At 47.4% G+C, this 16352-nt stretch overlaps 1 protein-coding gene across 1 annotated transcript; it reads right to left on the bottom strand.

Annotated features, from left to right (window-relative positions):
* Nucleotides 1–699: 699 nt before the first annotated feature.
* RBM5 (RNA binding motif protein 5) lies at nt 700–15838 on the bottom strand. The gene is made up of 24 exons (XM_030956547.1): nt 15698–15838; nt 15150–15594; nt 14798–14953; nt 12762–12831; nt 12216–12289; nt 9826–9909; nt 9345–9405; nt 9122–9187; nt 8814–8974; nt 7691–7788; nt 7112–7199; nt 6805–6882; nt 6640–6712; nt 6039–6124; nt 5642–5720; nt 5302–5393; nt 4594–4758; nt 3991–4137; nt 3840–3911; nt 2922–3101; nt 2639–2713; nt 2096–2193; nt 1880–2009; nt 700–1359 (listed from the first exon to the last, which is right to left on the bottom strand). Exons 1-24 carry the CDS (start codon nt 15712–15714, stop codon nt 1234–1236), a joined length of 2721 nt encoding a protein of 906 aa, XP_030812407.1. The 5' UTR covers nt 15715–15838; the 3' UTR covers nt 700–1233.
* Nucleotides 15839–16352: the final 514 nt, after the last annotated feature.

Here is a 16352-nt window from a genome sequence, read left to right as displayed (position 1 = left end):
CAAAAATCAGCCAGAGGATGCTGGCCTTGACCCCCAGAAGGGCTTTGCACCAAGCACAGATGGTGAAGCTGCTCCCGCTTCATCCTACCCCTTCCTATTCCCACCTGGACAGCAGGAAAGCCCACTGCTGGCTCAGCTGTGTGTGAAGGCTGAGCAAGACACGCAGCCAACAGCAGCAGTAAAGGCAGAGCTCAGGGCTGAGATGGGCTCTGATTATCCTGGCTCTTGTGAAGAGGAGGGCGAACAAGGCACAGCACAGCAGAGAACAGAAAGGCAGTAACGGGACAGCTGCAGGACACCCTGGGAAACCTCATCCTCCCATCACCCAGCCTGCAGCTCCCCCACAGCACCGAGGCAGCCCAGAAGAAGCCGAGGCAGAGCACACAAACCATCCCAGAAGTGCCACACGTCACTCCCCTCCCTCCCCACCGAAGGCCAGCAGGTAACACCCAGGGCTCTGGGCAAGTGCAGACACTGCTGCTGCACCTCTCCTGCTCCAACAGTGATGGCAAGAAGGGCTACAGAGAGATCTGATGCTCCACCAGCCACCATCCATGCTGGAGCTGTGACAAAGATGCTGAGAACAAGGCACAGCACAGGGATGAAAGGAGGGAGGCGAGTGGAGAGCTGCATGGAACGGAGACTCCAGGATGAAGTCTCATCAAGGAAGAAGCAGAATGACAGAAAGGACAAGTAGCATTGGCAACTTAATTCTTCATTCACCCACCGAGAAACAGAAATAGGATAATTTTTGGATGTATTTCATTTGGAAATGAGCCAAATTGGCAACTAGAATCAAAGTCTTCAAAAAGTCTATACAAAGATGTATCATACAAAATGTACAGGAAAATTCTCCAAAAAAACACAGACAGACAATACAACAAAAGGAGAGCAGAGACAGTTTGAAAGCACAGCTAACAGGTCCTGCTGCTGCTCCAGGGGGCAGGAGCAGCACCTGGACAACATGCTAGAACACAGAATACATTACACTATATACACGACCATATAAACATCAGCCATCCCCTTTGGTCTAACCAGGAGCTCTCCAGCATGAAGTTGAGTCAGTTCAAACAATCTGCTCATGAAGTGTTTGTTACATGCTGAGCAGGGAACAACGTCCAAGGGAATGAAATGGTCAACTCTAAACCAAAGCCAGGATACAGCCAGGTCACCAAGGCTACGGAGTTTAACAGTCAGTTCTTGCTAACAAGAAGTGCTCTGCAGCCAGAGGGGTCACTCCATCTCCGTGAAGCGAGCGAACATGGCTTTCCGCACTGCGTCTTTGTACGAATCCGCCGTGGAGACGCCGTAGGAGCTGCCCTTGGCTCCCAAGCCAGCTCCTCTCATTCGTACCTGGGCCTGCAAGGGAAGAGAGACACTTCAGCTCTGCAGTGAGTGGCCAAACCACCACGCGGGCACCACCAAAAATCCCATCAATCCACCCAGCTTCCCAAGCTTCCCTGGGGATCTCTACAGCCATAAATACCACCATGGACACCAGGAGCCAGAGCACACGTAATGCCCCATAGCCTCACACTACTCTGGCCCCAGTCTAACTGTGCAGAACAGTTCCTAATAGCACAAGCTGGAGCATAGGCAAAGCCAGGAAAGGCAACAACTGGAGGGAGGGCAGCCCCTTCCTGGTGTACTGGGGCCACAGCACCTCAGGAGTCAAATGCCAAAGGGAGGAAGGCACAGCCATGCCTCTGTTTCAGCAAGCAATGGGACAAACATGAGCCAGAGCCAACATAAACAGAGGCAGCTTTGCAGTGGCTGGCAGTTTATTCCTTCAGAGCTCTTCAGCAGCAAGTGCTTCTGGTTAAACAAGAAAAAAACAAAGGCACCAAACCTCCTCAAGAAGACATCGCTCTTTACTTACCTCAATGGGTGCTGTGATGCCCTGGCACTTTCTTCCCAAGCCCGAACCTTCCCTCCAGCCCATGGCCTGCAGCATCTTGTTCCCGATATTACTGTTGTCAAGGCCATCTTTGGTGGGCTGCTCGTAATTCCTGCAGGAAGAAGAGCTGAGTTAAGAAGCCACCCCCACTGCTCATGGTGCACTGAGGCAGTTGCTGAGAAGCTCTCAGATACGTACACTGTGCCTGCATCGTACACCTTCTTGCGCTTGGGCTCCGGCCGCTCGGGGATGCCGTACTTTTCCCGCCTCTCAGCTGCTCTGTCTCTGTATTTCATCTACACAAAGCAACTACAATTAGCATGGATTGCAAGACACTCTTGTTCAGCTTTGAGCTATGGGAGTCAGATGAATGCCTGCTACTACTGAATGCTGTAGACTGCAGCCCACTAATTATAGCACCACCAATGGCAGAGCCCAAGACCCAAGTCCCTGGAGCACCATCTGAACCAGCACTGGGGCAGGAAGACACTTGCAGGTTTCTAGTCCCAGCCTGGCACCCCTGAGCTCGAGTGGCTCATGGAATGAGCCATCCATGCTAAGCCAGATCTGTGGGACACAGGACACTTCTCTCCACCTAACAGGGCAGCTCTGAACCTTGACTGGAAAAGGGGTTGGCTTACAAGGATTATCTCAAGTGACGTGTGTCAGGATAAGGAGAGCTCAACAGATCACCTGCACAGGTTTTCCATTAGCTACTCATCTGCTCATCTCAACACTGACCTCTCTCTCACGCAGCTCCAAGGCTTCAAGTTCCTGCTCGGAAAGCTTTGATCTCCTGTAGATATCCATGTTTTGCTGAAACAAGGAGATTCACTTTAACAACATGAAATGCACAACAGTTCTTCTTAAATGAAGTAGTTGACTTTTGGGAGAGCAAAAATCCAACTGCAGATTTTTGCTTTAAGAAAAAGAGTTTTCCAAACAGCACCATGCATCGAGGTTTCGGTTTACACACCAAATTATGACAACCCCAAGTGTTTTCCTCACTACATAGTATAACTACCTTGTGCAAGTCAGACAGCTGCTGGTGACGAATCAGAGCATCTTTGTTTGGGAACTGCCTTCTACACAGCAGACAAGCCATCTTCTTCCAGTCAGTCAGCTTCTCCTCCTCATTCTCCATTCTTTCCAGCAAGTCCTCATCATTATCGCTGTCACCACTGTAGGCAGCCACAAGACCACGCTGAAAAGCAAAGAGAGCATTAGGGGAGTGCAACAGTGCCACAGTTCCGAGAGCACAAAGAGGGAACAAAGGCTGCAGATGTGTATCACAGGAGGAACAGCATGCTCCCATTACTAAGGATGAAATCACAGATTGCCTGAGGTTGGACAGGACCACTGGAGGTCATGCAGTCCAACCCTCCTGATTAAGCAAGGTCCACCCCTAGCACATACTGCTCAGGATTGTGTCCTGATGACCTCTGAGCATCTCTAGGGAAGGAGACTCCAGAGTCTCTCTAGGAAACCTTCCAGTGCTCAGGCACTCTCACAGTGCTAGCTCTTTTTCTCATGTTCCCCTTGGTCAGGGATTCCTAAGGGCTGGCCTTGGCAGTGAAGACTGAAACAAAGGTGTTAAGTAGTTCAGGCTTCTCTGCCACCTCTGTTGCAGGGTCTCTTTTCTATTAAGTACTGGGCCCACACTTCGAAGTACTGCAACTCACAAGAAGTACATACCACAGAGCTGCAAGACAGTACCCATTAGCCAAACAATACTTCTAAGTACAGCCTATGTAGAAGCCTCAAAACCCCAACTGAGCTCAAGGCTAAGAAGAATCACCATTGTCCTCAGTGTATCTCATTCACCCAACCTACTGCACTTGCACCACATCACTGCAATCATCAGCACCACTTTTTACAAGTAATGCCATGGAAATCCAGGTTTGAAAGCAAGTTTTGGCTAGAGCTCCTTTACCATACTCACCTTTAGTGGATTTTCATCATCTCCATTTTTCAACACCTCTGGCAAGATCTGCTGTCGCTCAGACAGAGCTCCCTGGATGAGACAAGAATGCCATGAGCACTGAGCTCTCTGTCACAGGAACCCCACCACACACCACTGCCAGCACCTTCACCTTTTTCTCAAAGAGGGCAAAGCCTGCATCTGCAGCTGCTGACTCCTTCCGTTCCTCCTCCCTGGTACTCAGTGGCTGGAAGCTGTTCTTGAAGTTCTCTTTCTGCTTGTTCAAACTCTTTGCCCAGCGCTCCATATCTTTAGCAATCTGAAATGCAGAGTGGTTTGCTCACACAGCTCCTCTCAAAGCTATCAATCTCTTATGACACCCATTCAATCTCATATGCAGTTTCAGAACAAGTCAACCCACTAACTTTTATTTTTAAACCACAGAACACTGGATGCAGTGCAGGTGTTTCCCTGTATACAGCGTTCAAAGATAACACAGCTTGCTGCTTTTACTGTACAAACCCTTCTTATCAAGCTAATCCTCTATGTGATGGCTCAGTTATACTCCCACTGATCCTGGCAGGATTCCATAAGCACTCCTCCTATGCAAAGCTTATTTCTGCACTGAAGCCTTGCCAACTCCACCTCTCCTCAGCCCCCCACAGTGCCTGCAAATTGAAGGCATGCACCCCACTGAATAGATTTCCTTTCTCATGAGAAAGGAGAAATATCCCATTCCACAGAGAAGACTTTATCCCAGTTATGATCCCATTACCTGTTGGGCTGTTTTACTTTTAGGCTTCTCTTTCTTCTCTTTCACTTCTTTGGTGGTGGTTGTGGTAGCGGTCTGTTGGTACGTGACACCTTCTGCTGCAGGCATGTAGGTCTCCTTTTCGCCATCCCAGTACAGGTACTGCTGGGTTAAGGCATTGTAGTAATACTGCCAGAGGAAAGGAGAAGCAGACAGTTAAACACCTCACACAAGCTCAATGTCCATGGGAAAACCCAAACAAGCTGATTCACACTACTGCACCACACGGGAAGGCGTTTTGTAGAGTCCAAACAAGTTTTGCAGACTCCACAGAGGAGTCGAAAGGCAGGAAGTGGCTGAAGCCTCTGTCCCCAAACACAGGTGGTTCTGCCCAACAGCACTATGGAGAATCTTTTGCTTCTCCCAAGAGACGACCCACCAGAGCCCAGAGCTGGGTGCACTTTGCTGGGCACTCCGCAACGAAATAGCTCAGTTACAGTGGCTGTGACAAGTGCTAATCCTATATGGGCCAAATGTGGAGGAAAATTAAGGAAAAGGAGAGAAAAATGCAGGGCTATAGCAGAGGGAAATCAAGTCCCAGCCCTATACACACTGCTGAGAGTTATCTGCAACATTTGGTATGTTGTGCACTTCAAATGTCACTCGTATGATGAGAGATAGGAAACTAATGGACCTTAACAGTTAAGACATGTGGGAAGAACTTGTGTTTACCTGGGAATTAGGATCATAGTAGAGCCCTGTTATAGGATCATAATAATATCCTGAAGATTCATCATATTGGTAGGTGGAAGTATCAGGGACAGCTGTAAAAAAATTAAAGCGTGGGACATGGTCGTTCCAGACGAATTCAGACAGGTATCTTTCTACATTTCAGGTAAAATTCGGAGATTATAGCAGCCACAACGGCAGACACGTCTGTAAAGGGCTCATGCAGCCAACGCTCTCCAGGGGCAGCTTCACCATGCCAGGGTGATGGAGCACTTGGCCAAAGCTGAGCTTTATTGCTACAGTGACAGAAACCTGTCCCCAAGAGCAGCTCCCGAGCACTTACCGTACTTTGTTCCAGGCACTACGCCAGTCGGAGGAGCTGCCTGTGCCTGAGTGCTAGTGGTAGGTGGTGCTGATTGTGTCTGAAAAAAACCCAAACCACAAACCTCAATTAGAAAATCTGTCACCAAGAAAACAAGGACAGCGAGCCAAGGCGCGAGCAGCGCACCCTACGCGTACGACAGCTAACTCCTCCTCACCAGCATGCTTGGCACTCACCTTTAGCAAAGAACAAAACCATCCCAGACAAGAAGTGGCAGGTGACTTATGACCACAAGCACTGTGACTAACCCACGGACACTCAGAAGCTTTGCTGTACCACCCACTTAAAAAATCAAAGGCTACAGCTAAGCCACATATGCCAGGCTTTGAAAGCAAGGACTCATCAGTGCTGTAATTACCGGAGAGTCAGGTGAGTTTGTCTGCTGATTATACAGCTGAGGACTCTGGGACACGACTGCAGCTGTTGTTGTAGTGACCGGAGCTCCTGCCAAAAGAGAACAGCAATGCATAAGTGAACTAATTTGTAAAACTACTGCATCCTAGGGCTAAAATTACTTTGTTTATAGTTTCAGCTACTAATTCCAGCTCCAGCAGCCAAACAAGGCAATAAACGTTCTAAAGGAGACAGATACACACTTGGTATCTTCTACCCAGACAAGGAATAGTTTCCTTTTCAGGAGGAAACATTCTGCTCCCAAAGTCAGCAACTCCTGGCTTCTACAGCTCTTAGTGCTGAATGTTTGCTAGAGCTGCTTACACTGCTAGCAGAAGTTCAAGGCCTTTGTCAATAGTCTGAAACTAAGGCTTCTCTCTCATCTTGCACGAGAGATTCCACTTCAACAAGTCTGCTACAGCTCTCTAGTAATGCATCCTCACTCAGACATCCTGAGAGCAAAATGAGCCAAGTCATCTTCTGCACAGCAAAACAACAAAAATAGGCAAAATACTACGCAAAAGTATAATTACAAACAACTGCTTCTAAGATGCTGGAAGCACTACCTGATATGGTAGCTGTGTCTGTGTCCAACACTCCTCCTTGATTTTGGTAGTACTGCTGATAATCCTGGGAATACTGTAAAGGGAAATGAATGACAACACAAGGTGAGTAATCTGCATACCCAATTACGACAACCTACTGCTTAGAGCACCATCTCTACTACTAACCTGAGCATACTGTGAGTATCCATCCTGTCCTGACTGGAGATAGCTGTAGTCAAGGGTGCTGCCCTCTCCAGTCTGTGGCTGAAATTCAAGAAGATAGTATTTGTCAGGGAGGGGTAAACAACTTTATTAAATAATTTAATGCACCCCACTGCCTAGGCTCCAAACCGATTGTGTGTGGACCAGATCTGTCATGGCTGAATCTGCCATCAAACACTTGAACCAAGCAGGTGGCCAGCAGGGCAATTACATGGTCTGCATTTTAATTTTCAGGAAAGCAGGACTATGAGTAAGAGTCTCCAAATCATACCTGAGTGGATGACCACTGAGCTGCAGCAATGGCTGTACTTGCCACAGAGAAGGCGCTGACTCTGTTACCGTCTGGGAGAAGCAGGTCTCTGCAATCACAAAAATCAGGCACCTGAGGAAGTTCTGCTTTTTACTGAAGTGTCTCCCTATGCAAGGAGGTGGAGTCTGCCCTCACACATGGATTTCTTGGCAGTTATAAAATATTCGGAATGTTTTATAACATGAGCCAAAACATTGCTTGGCAAGTAAAGGAACTTCAGGTTCATTGTTGTAGTCAGTAAGTAACAAGTCAGAAGGTCTCCAAGGAAACAAACGTGCTGTGCACACAAACAGTTACAGTGTTATCTGCAGAGGATGGAAGCAGGGGTGTGGTGAACACTGCCTTCACTCTCCTGGTACACAGTAAAGAGCAGGATGCACGCAACACAAGTGACTTATGGGAAGCAAAACTTTGGAGTTAGAATAAGCTTATAAAAGCGTGGGTGACAAGAAGAAACCATCCAATATAAAGGGAAGGGGTGGGTATGTGAATAAAAAGAAAGCAAAAACCAAAAATGCAATTGACTGATATCACACTCACTTTCTGGCACTCTTTGCAAAGTCAACACCAATTGTTTTGCCATCAATTTTTAGCGGCGGCTGAAGACTTTGTAAAATCTGTAGCAGTTGAGAAGCATCCTACAACAAAAAATACTCATTATTATGAAGGGCAGTTTACTGAGGGGAATCCACAAGTCCCTCAAACTCCACCTTTTCATGTAGAGCCACTGAAAAGAACTAAATATGTAAAAACAGCTCCATCTCCTCACATTACACACATGCAGAAGAGCATAGTGAGACCCCTAACAGCCCATGTGAAAATACTGAGCCTTTCCCTGGGTCACATAGTACTAAGTATGTTCCAGAAGCTTAGGTTCATCAAGACACGAACTACTCCAAAGGGGACAACAGCAAAAACTGAGATTAGGCACCTGTTTTAATCCAACCACCTTTCCTCTGACTAAAACAGGTCCAAACAGATCACACTGCTGCTTGAGTTTGATGTACAGACTCAATGAATCATTGAGGTTGGAAAGGACCTTCCAAATTGAGTCCAATGGTTAACCCAGCCACCACTACGTCACATCCCGCAGAGTCACATCCAGGAACAGAGATTCACTGCCCTTCATAGACCCCATGCCAGCACACGACCTCCCGGGAACTTAGGAGGCTTTTCTCCTACCTCTGCAATTTCCTGTGTTTCAATTTATGGCTACTCCCTTTTGTCCTCTCCTTGAGAATGTTTCTGCTGGGAAGGTCCTTACACCTTCCCAGTGGATGCTGCTAAGAAGAGCAACATCTGCCTCCTCCACTCTTCTCAAGGTGGAAGAAGCCTAACTCTGTGCACGTGTTCCCACACTGTATGCCCCAGATCTTAGAATCTGCCAACAAAGTATGATCCCACACCAGTACTTCTGCAATCAAAGCATGAAGGCTGCAATCCAGAACAGAAGAACTGTGCCACTAAAATAGATCTTCAACCTGCTCCCAACATCCCACCACCTTTCAAAATGCAGCTACATATTATCAGCTTTGACACACTGCATCCATCAACACTCCTTGAAGGGGGACAGTCCTTCAGACAGCTCAGGGCTCTAAATGCTGCAAGGGAGAGAAGGAGGTTAACCAGCTGTTTCTCTCCAGAACACCAGTAAAGTCCTCACCATGGCAGAAGACAGCTGCACAAACGCAAAGCCTCTGTTCTGCTGAGTCTGCTTGTCTTTGATGAGACGAATATTATTGACTGCCAGAGATGCATACGGAGACAAGGCAGTCATGATGGATTCCACCACTGTGTGAGGAGCAATGTTTCGAAGAATGATGGCTGAGGAGGAAAAGGATGACATTAGCAGTGCACACCATGGCTTTGCAGAGTGTTTCAAGTCCTTCAGCTGGCAGGCTGAGGTACAGAAAGGATTTTTAGTATGTGTGTTTACATTTCACATTCTAGAGTAAGTCAAAGATCACTTACTATCACAGTAATAATCCACAGACTGAACGGCTTCTGCTGCCCCAGGTGGTACCTCCTGTTCTGAATCTTTGTATGAAGAGAAAATATTTCAGTCAGGACATGGTTCACTCACTTCAAGCTCAGCATTTCATAAGCCAGTCTAGAACCTACATGGAACTCTGGTTCCCACATAGGCCAGAAAGTTTCCCACAAACTGAGCGTGAAAGAGATTATGGTAACATACCAAATTTGTCTGCTCCACAGCGGAAGCATTTGAGCCTCCTCCTGAAGTTGTAAAGGCAGCACTGTGACAAACAAGAGAAGCCCAGTAAGAACTTAGGTAACTTTAGTAACACTGCATTTGCTGTACACTAACAAAACCCAGACATTTACACAAAATAACAGAACAAAGCTAAACCCACCAGAATAATCCAGAACATGAAAAGTCACCCTTATCTGCACCGCAGCTGCTTTTCAGTACATCCCAGCTACTTTCTCCCTCGTCATCCCAAATTAGTTAACTGAGTAGTCTTTGGCTTACAATCCCAAGTGCAGTCACAACATAGTCACTAAAAGCAGTGTTAGAAGGGAACACATGCTAGGGAATAATTTAATTTTATGGGGAACAGGAGCAGGTTTGATTTAGCTGCCGCTTTCTTTAAACCACTGAGTAAGCAGTGAGCTCTAGAGCAAGACAAACTCTCACAGAGAAACATGTGTTGTACCTTGTTGCAGAGCCAATCCTCAAATTTAGGCCTTGGGTTGCTGTAGTGCATTGCAATCTGCTTCCCTTGGATCACCAGCTTTTTCTGCAAAAAAAGTGGTTTCAATTATTCCTGTATCAAGACACACATGTCCATTTTCCCATGGCAGAGCACCCTTCGGAGGAATCAGTGCTCCTGAATTAAATGGACAACATATGGGGAGGATGTGGAGGACAACCACCGCCACCTACACCCTGCCCATCCAATCCTGCAGAGAGGAGGACGAGGGCAGTAAGAGAATGGGATGTGGAGCAAAGATAAACAGAATCAGGGAGTGTAGAAAAAGCTGCCAAACACTAAACGCTGACATGGAACCAGAAAGTGTCTCGAAGGAGACAGAGTCCTAATCTGCTGCATTCAGATTAACACATTTTTAGGAGTCTCTTTGCCCCCACATTTCTATTCACTTCTGGTATAGCACTGAGACACTTTTTAAACATGTCCTTAGGTGACTGCTTCACTTCGTCCCCTAGTCCAAACACCCCAGACCTTTTAACCACATTTGGATTTACTTTTCCAAGCACACTTCAGAAATGTCCCCTTGAAAATACAGTAATTCCTCCCAAAGGGACCCTGCTTAGACTTCTTGAAGGCTGGATTACAAGTGCCATCAACTGAAACATAACTCAAGAGTGGTTTCATCTGACTACTGCATCAGTTCAATTGGAAGCCTGCACCACAAGAGGTTTGTGTTCTTCATTCAGGCAAGAGCTCTCCAAAATGAGTAACTAGATTGCACGTGAAGCTTCTCCAGGAGTAGGAAAAGTTCATAATGCTTTCAGCATGTCCTCTCACTCTGACTTCAGAGGAGTTAGGAATTTACAGCTATTAAGAAGCCTTGACTCTCAGCCTCACGCTTTGCCAAGCGTGGGTATGCAGAATGACCTTTCAAAATATGGCTCTCAACATATTTTGGTCAAACAGGTGGAAGCACATGTGAGGAAGTGCATATTAGAGGCCACACCCCAGACACTGCAACGGCAGAATCATTTTTATAGCAGGTTGGCTTTCTGCAGAGGTACCAGTGTCAGGACCAGTGGCTTTTCTGATAACAGGGTCTGACACAGATCTAGCACGTAGCATGAATAAGGCTCGCACATTCTGCACGACTGAACAGGGCAAAGCCATTGCTCCTACCGGCAGGAGGGAGGGTTGGAGGGCCCAGCACTCACTGGATGTGCACACATAGAAACAAGGCTGCTGGCATAGTTGCAATACATCATTCTGTCATCTAACAGGCAGCAACCCGGCTGCTGGGGACAGGCTATGTTTTCCCTACTACTAAGGTGGTTGCTTACTGGAGTGAATTTGAATATATTTCAATAAATTATGCATCAGTACAGCTTTGTATATATTAAAAAAAATTAAATTCTGAAAATATGCCTAGCATAAATTTCTTGGTATTGGCCTTTCCCCTGTAGCCACCAGCCCTACTGAGCAGCGTGTCAGGAAAACAGAATTTGAAAGCTGCTCTCTGGCTGGGGATCTTGCCCATAGTGTGGGACCTATAAAACAATATTCCAGCACAAGGCATATGACAACTTCCATCTTCTGGAACTGCCATGAATCCCCTGATGGTGCCACTTCTTTATTGTAACATCAACAGAGCAGAAAACCAGTCAATGTTGTCATAGGACCGCTGCATCAAATATTCAGTTACAAGAAAAAATATCTGTGATTTGACACTTTGCTCACTTTGAGAGTATTTTTAAGTTCTGTTGTTAAAATAGGTTATGAATCTCAAAGTAGCGAAAGCAAGTGAAACTGTTTGCAGTGCTACAGGACAATCTCACAGGAAAACAAACCAGAGGATTCTTACTGCATTTTGGCTCTTTATCAAGTCATAGTAACAAAAAAGCCAAAATACAGAGCCTAACAGATGTGAGATCTCACTGTCTGTCTAATTTAGTTGAAATGAATATGCTTCTTCTCTAGAAGAGCCAGTTCCCCCTCTTTAACTGGGGTAACAGATTATTGCCACTGACACTTCTCTTTCAGGGTTGATACCAATGCAACACAGAGATGTGGTGCTTTCTCTGACAACAGAGAAGGAAACATCAAGTGGAAATAAGCTAGTATTTTTTAACAAATACTAGCCAAATCTTCATAAGCCAATTAAATGGAAACCAAGTCATTTAATACAATGGCACCTTTTACCAAAGTAAAACTTTCTCTCCTAATTTTATCTTCTATGTTACAAATTTTAATATATACAAAGCTTTTATTCTTTAAATCACTGTTATGGAACAAACCACTCCTTCCACCTCTATTTTTTCCTTTTTTTTTTTCTCATGAAACTGTACAGACTTGTTCCATTTTCAGGAATATCTAGACTTGGTGAGTGAAGCAACCTGATTGGCTTCCATCCAGCTGGTAGCATCTTGAAAGTGATAAAACTCCACGAAGGCGAAACCACGGCTTACACCTAGAGACAGCATTCAGATATAGACGGGATACTTGTGTTAGTCAGTTCCTTTAAAACAGGTGAATCTCTCTCCAACTGCTTCATTACTTCATGACAAAGCAGCTTTACAAATGCGACGTCAACTGCTGGGATCTGCTCGTTATTTTGCCATGGCAAGGAACCAAGCTGCCTTAACTGGCTACATTTCACTCCATCTGAATCCATGTTTAAGGGTAACCATGCAACACACTACATACTATTAAATGGGTTTACACTATTATTACTTACCAATACCTGTTAACAAAACCCCCTGTAGACAGACTTCTTTTAACATGTTGACCAGCTATCTAAGTCTTCCAAAAAGCCACATTCCTTAGCCATGGCAAACCTTTTTTTTTTAATGCATGTGCTTGCAGTTTGGGGACAATTCTGGATACTCTTTTGGGCTGGGGAAGAGGAAGGTGATGTCAAAAACTGGATTAAGAGCTCTCACCTGTCTTTCTCTTCATCAGCCTCACGTCTGCAGGCTGAGGACCTTCAAAGGACTCAATAAGCTCACGAATCTGCAGGAGATTTTGATCCAACAGTTAAAATTTTCATAGCTTGGCAGAAAGAAATCACAGAAACCACCTACCTTGCAGTACCATGAAAGAGATACACAAAACAATGTTTTTAACACTATCTCAAAGACAAAGAAGACATTTACTGAGAACCCAACAGTGGACTGATGAGCATCCAAGTCCATACCTGTAATCCTCACTCAGGACACTGAATCATCCAGAACCTGAATTCCTACGATTGTGTGTTCTCAGGCACAGAACAGATTACTGGTCAGTGTTCTCAGTATTTGGTCATATATCTTTGCCATATATATATATATGGCAAAGACTGTGCATGACCCCAAGATTCTAAAAAGAACACAACTGGTATCCCTCTCCCTGCATGTCTAGAAACCCTTTGCTCCTAGCAATGAAAAACAAGAAGCCTGCACTGCAAGGCTCCATGATGAATGTATTCCAAAGCCTCATGCTAAAGATCTCATCATCTAGCTGACTCCCATCGGTTTTTCAGGATAAAGCAGATTTGTGAAGAATGTGTCATCCCATAAAAAAGCTGAAGAAATGTCAGTTCTTGCAGTGTACCAAAGCTGCTGTGGCACAGGCAGCCTCAGCCACTGTGCACAGGCATGGAGGAAAAGCAAACAGTAACAAATGGTTTTAAATGTAGAGCAGAAGACACAAGGTTTTTTCAGCAGCTTTCACAGAATTCAAAGTACGTTACATGCAACGGCTGCTTAGCAGAACCAAAACTTATCTAAAGCTGCCCATTTATATGCTGACTGGAAATAATATCAGATATGCAAGTGAATTTTTCTTAAGAAAAACGTAGAAAAAAATTAGATTTGTGTACACAACCAGACGTAATGTTAACTTGAAAATTCAACTCTACGTTCCAAGATTAATTGTCTACACTCTGAGTCCAGAATTAAACATGCCTATAAATTATATTACAGTTATTGCACAACTGTAGAAGTACACCATTATCTCAAACTAGAACTGTTCTAAAGTGTTCTGCGTAATGCCTGACCGGGCTGTCTCATTTGTATGCAGGAACCTACACTTGATTTCAAACACTGATGAAAATGTTAGAGCAGTGTATGGTGATCAGGAACCCTCAGTATCAGGAGAATAACAAGTAATCAACGAAAAAGCAAAGGAAAAAAATCTCCATTGTAGAAATGGTTCAAACGTATTCTCAGGGTTAGGAATTAAGGCATATACACATTGAAGGCAGAGGCGGAGTCTTGACTGAAAACAAACTGGGACAGCTCAGCTTTTACCCCTCAAATAACAATTGCGTGCTTATAGCTTGGTAACCAAAATAACCCAGTAAGAAAAAAAACCCTAAAAAGTAGCCATAGATAAGAAAACCTTAAAGCTTTAACATCTTTTTAATAAATACGTCAGACAAGCAAGCACCAAGCTCGGCAGTACTTGCTCCCTTAGCTCGGCAGCAGCCATTTTGACTCCCACAGCTGTGCCCACACAAAGCAGCTTTGTGCGAGGCTGTGCTCGGCTAAGGAGCTCGGTGACTGTGTGTGACCCCATCGGTCACAAGTTCTGGCCTCGATAAAGAGTAGAAAAACTGGTGATTGCCACCTCTTTGTCTCTGTCCCCCTCCCCCCTCCCCTTTCCCGGCAGTGGGGCGAAGCAGTAAAAAAAAAAATCTACCTCTTCCCTCCCATACAAAAAAGCAGCAAAGAGCAGATAGTTTAAAATCCACTCTTAGGGAAAGCATCCGTGAAAAAAGGAGTATTCACAGCTCGTTCCGTCTGAAAGGGACTGATTAACATTGAACTGACCTCTATTACTTAACACTGGGAGTTTAAATGCTTTCAGGACTCAAAATGGCAGCGCGACAGCGCTGGAGAGAGGCCACCATGATGCAGCGCTCAACAAAATGGCAGCAGCCGCTCCGGCACGGCCCTGCCTGGGGGCAAGGCAGGCACAGCCCTGCCCGGCTACTCACATCGTTCTCCGTGACCGTGATGGGGAGCCCACGCAACATGATGGTCTTGCTTTCTTTTTCATCGTTAATATCGTTCCTGTAGTCGTGCTCGCCGTAGTCGCCATCGGAATGGTAGCCGTCCTCCGACTTGTCGCTGTTCCTGCGCTCCCGCTCCCTCTGGAAGCCAGCGCCCGGGGTTAGGCACCGCGATTCCCCGCAGTGTCCCCACAGTGCCACACGAACGGACGGCGACACCGACACCGCCCGCCGGCCCGAGGCTGCTCCGCACGGCCCCGGGCAGCGCTCCAGGCTCCAACCCGCTCCCGGTGCCCTCCGCCCCGCAGTGCCGGCCCCGGCCCCCGGCCCCGCTCACCTCGGGGCTATCGTAATCGCGGCTGTCGTAGTCTCTATCATAGTCTCGGCTATCGCGACTGTCGTAATCTCGGCAATCCCGACTATCGTAGTCCCGGCAATCGTAGTCCCTGCTGTCCCGGCTGTCGTAGTCGCGGCAATCTCGGCTATCGTAGTCTCGGCAATCGCGGCTGTCGCGACTATCGTAGTCTCGGCAGACCCGGCTGTCTCGACTGTCGTAGTCCCGACTGTCGTAGTCGCGGCAGTCTCGGCTATCGCGGCTGTCGTAGTCTCGGCTATCGTAGTCTCTGCTATCGTAGTCGCGATAATCATCATAGCGGTCACCGCGGCGCTCTTCACTGGACCTCTTGTAGTCATCCCTCCGCCGGCTGCGGGACTCCCGCTCGTCGCGGTCCTCCCTCTCCACGATGGAGCCGTAGCGGCCGCTCCGCTCCGTCCGGCTCACCCTGCGGGGCACAGCGGGCCGAGCTCAGGGCGTGAAGCGCCCGCCGCGACCCCCACCACTGCCCGCCTCCTCCCGTCTCCCCTCGCCCTCCCGCCGCCGCTTACCGCTTGTCCGAGCCCATGCCGCCGCCCAGGATCCGCAGGCACCCGGCACAGCACGATCCGGCACCACACACCAAGCACACCCGCGCAGTCCCTCTCACTGCCTCGCCACAAAATGGCGCCTAAGGGACCGCCCGTCTTGTACCCAGCAGCCACCTCGCGCCCCGACTGGAAGCTTCCAATCGGAGCGCAGGCGCAGCGGCCGCGCGGCACGCTGGGAAATGTAGTTGGGGAGGGGCGCTGACGCCATTAAGGGCCCTGCGGTGCGGCCTCCCCCCCCCACCCCCGCCATGGGAGCGGGATGCTCAGGGGCCCGTCCAGCCTGGCCCGTCCAGCCAGGAATGGGGCAGCCGCAACTGCTCTGTGAAACAGGTCCCAGTGCCTCGCCACAGTGCATTTCTTCCTCATGTCCAATCCAAAACTGCTGTCAGTTTAAAGCTGTTATCCCTTGTGCTATCACTGTGTGCCTCATCCAAAGCCCCTCTCCAGCCGACTTGGAGCCGCTTTGGGGACTGGGAGGGGCTCTTAAGCTCCCCCTGTAGTCATCTCTTCTCCAGAGTGAGAAACCCGAGCTCCTTCCCTCTGTCAATAGCTAAATAGTTGTCATGGCCTAGGGTCCCTTTGGGGAGCCCCTGCCTCAGTTCAAAGTGAATAATTT

This window comes from Camarhynchus parvulus, chromosome 12 (assembly GCF_901933205.1).
Source record: "Camarhynchus parvulus chromosome 12, STF_HiC, whole genome shotgun sequence".
Classification (NCBI taxonomy): Eukaryota; Metazoa; Chordata; class Aves; order Passeriformes; family Thraupidae; genus Camarhynchus; species Camarhynchus parvulus.
Note: the sequence above shows the minus strand (reverse complement) of the source record. Positions and strands in the feature narration are given on the sequence as shown.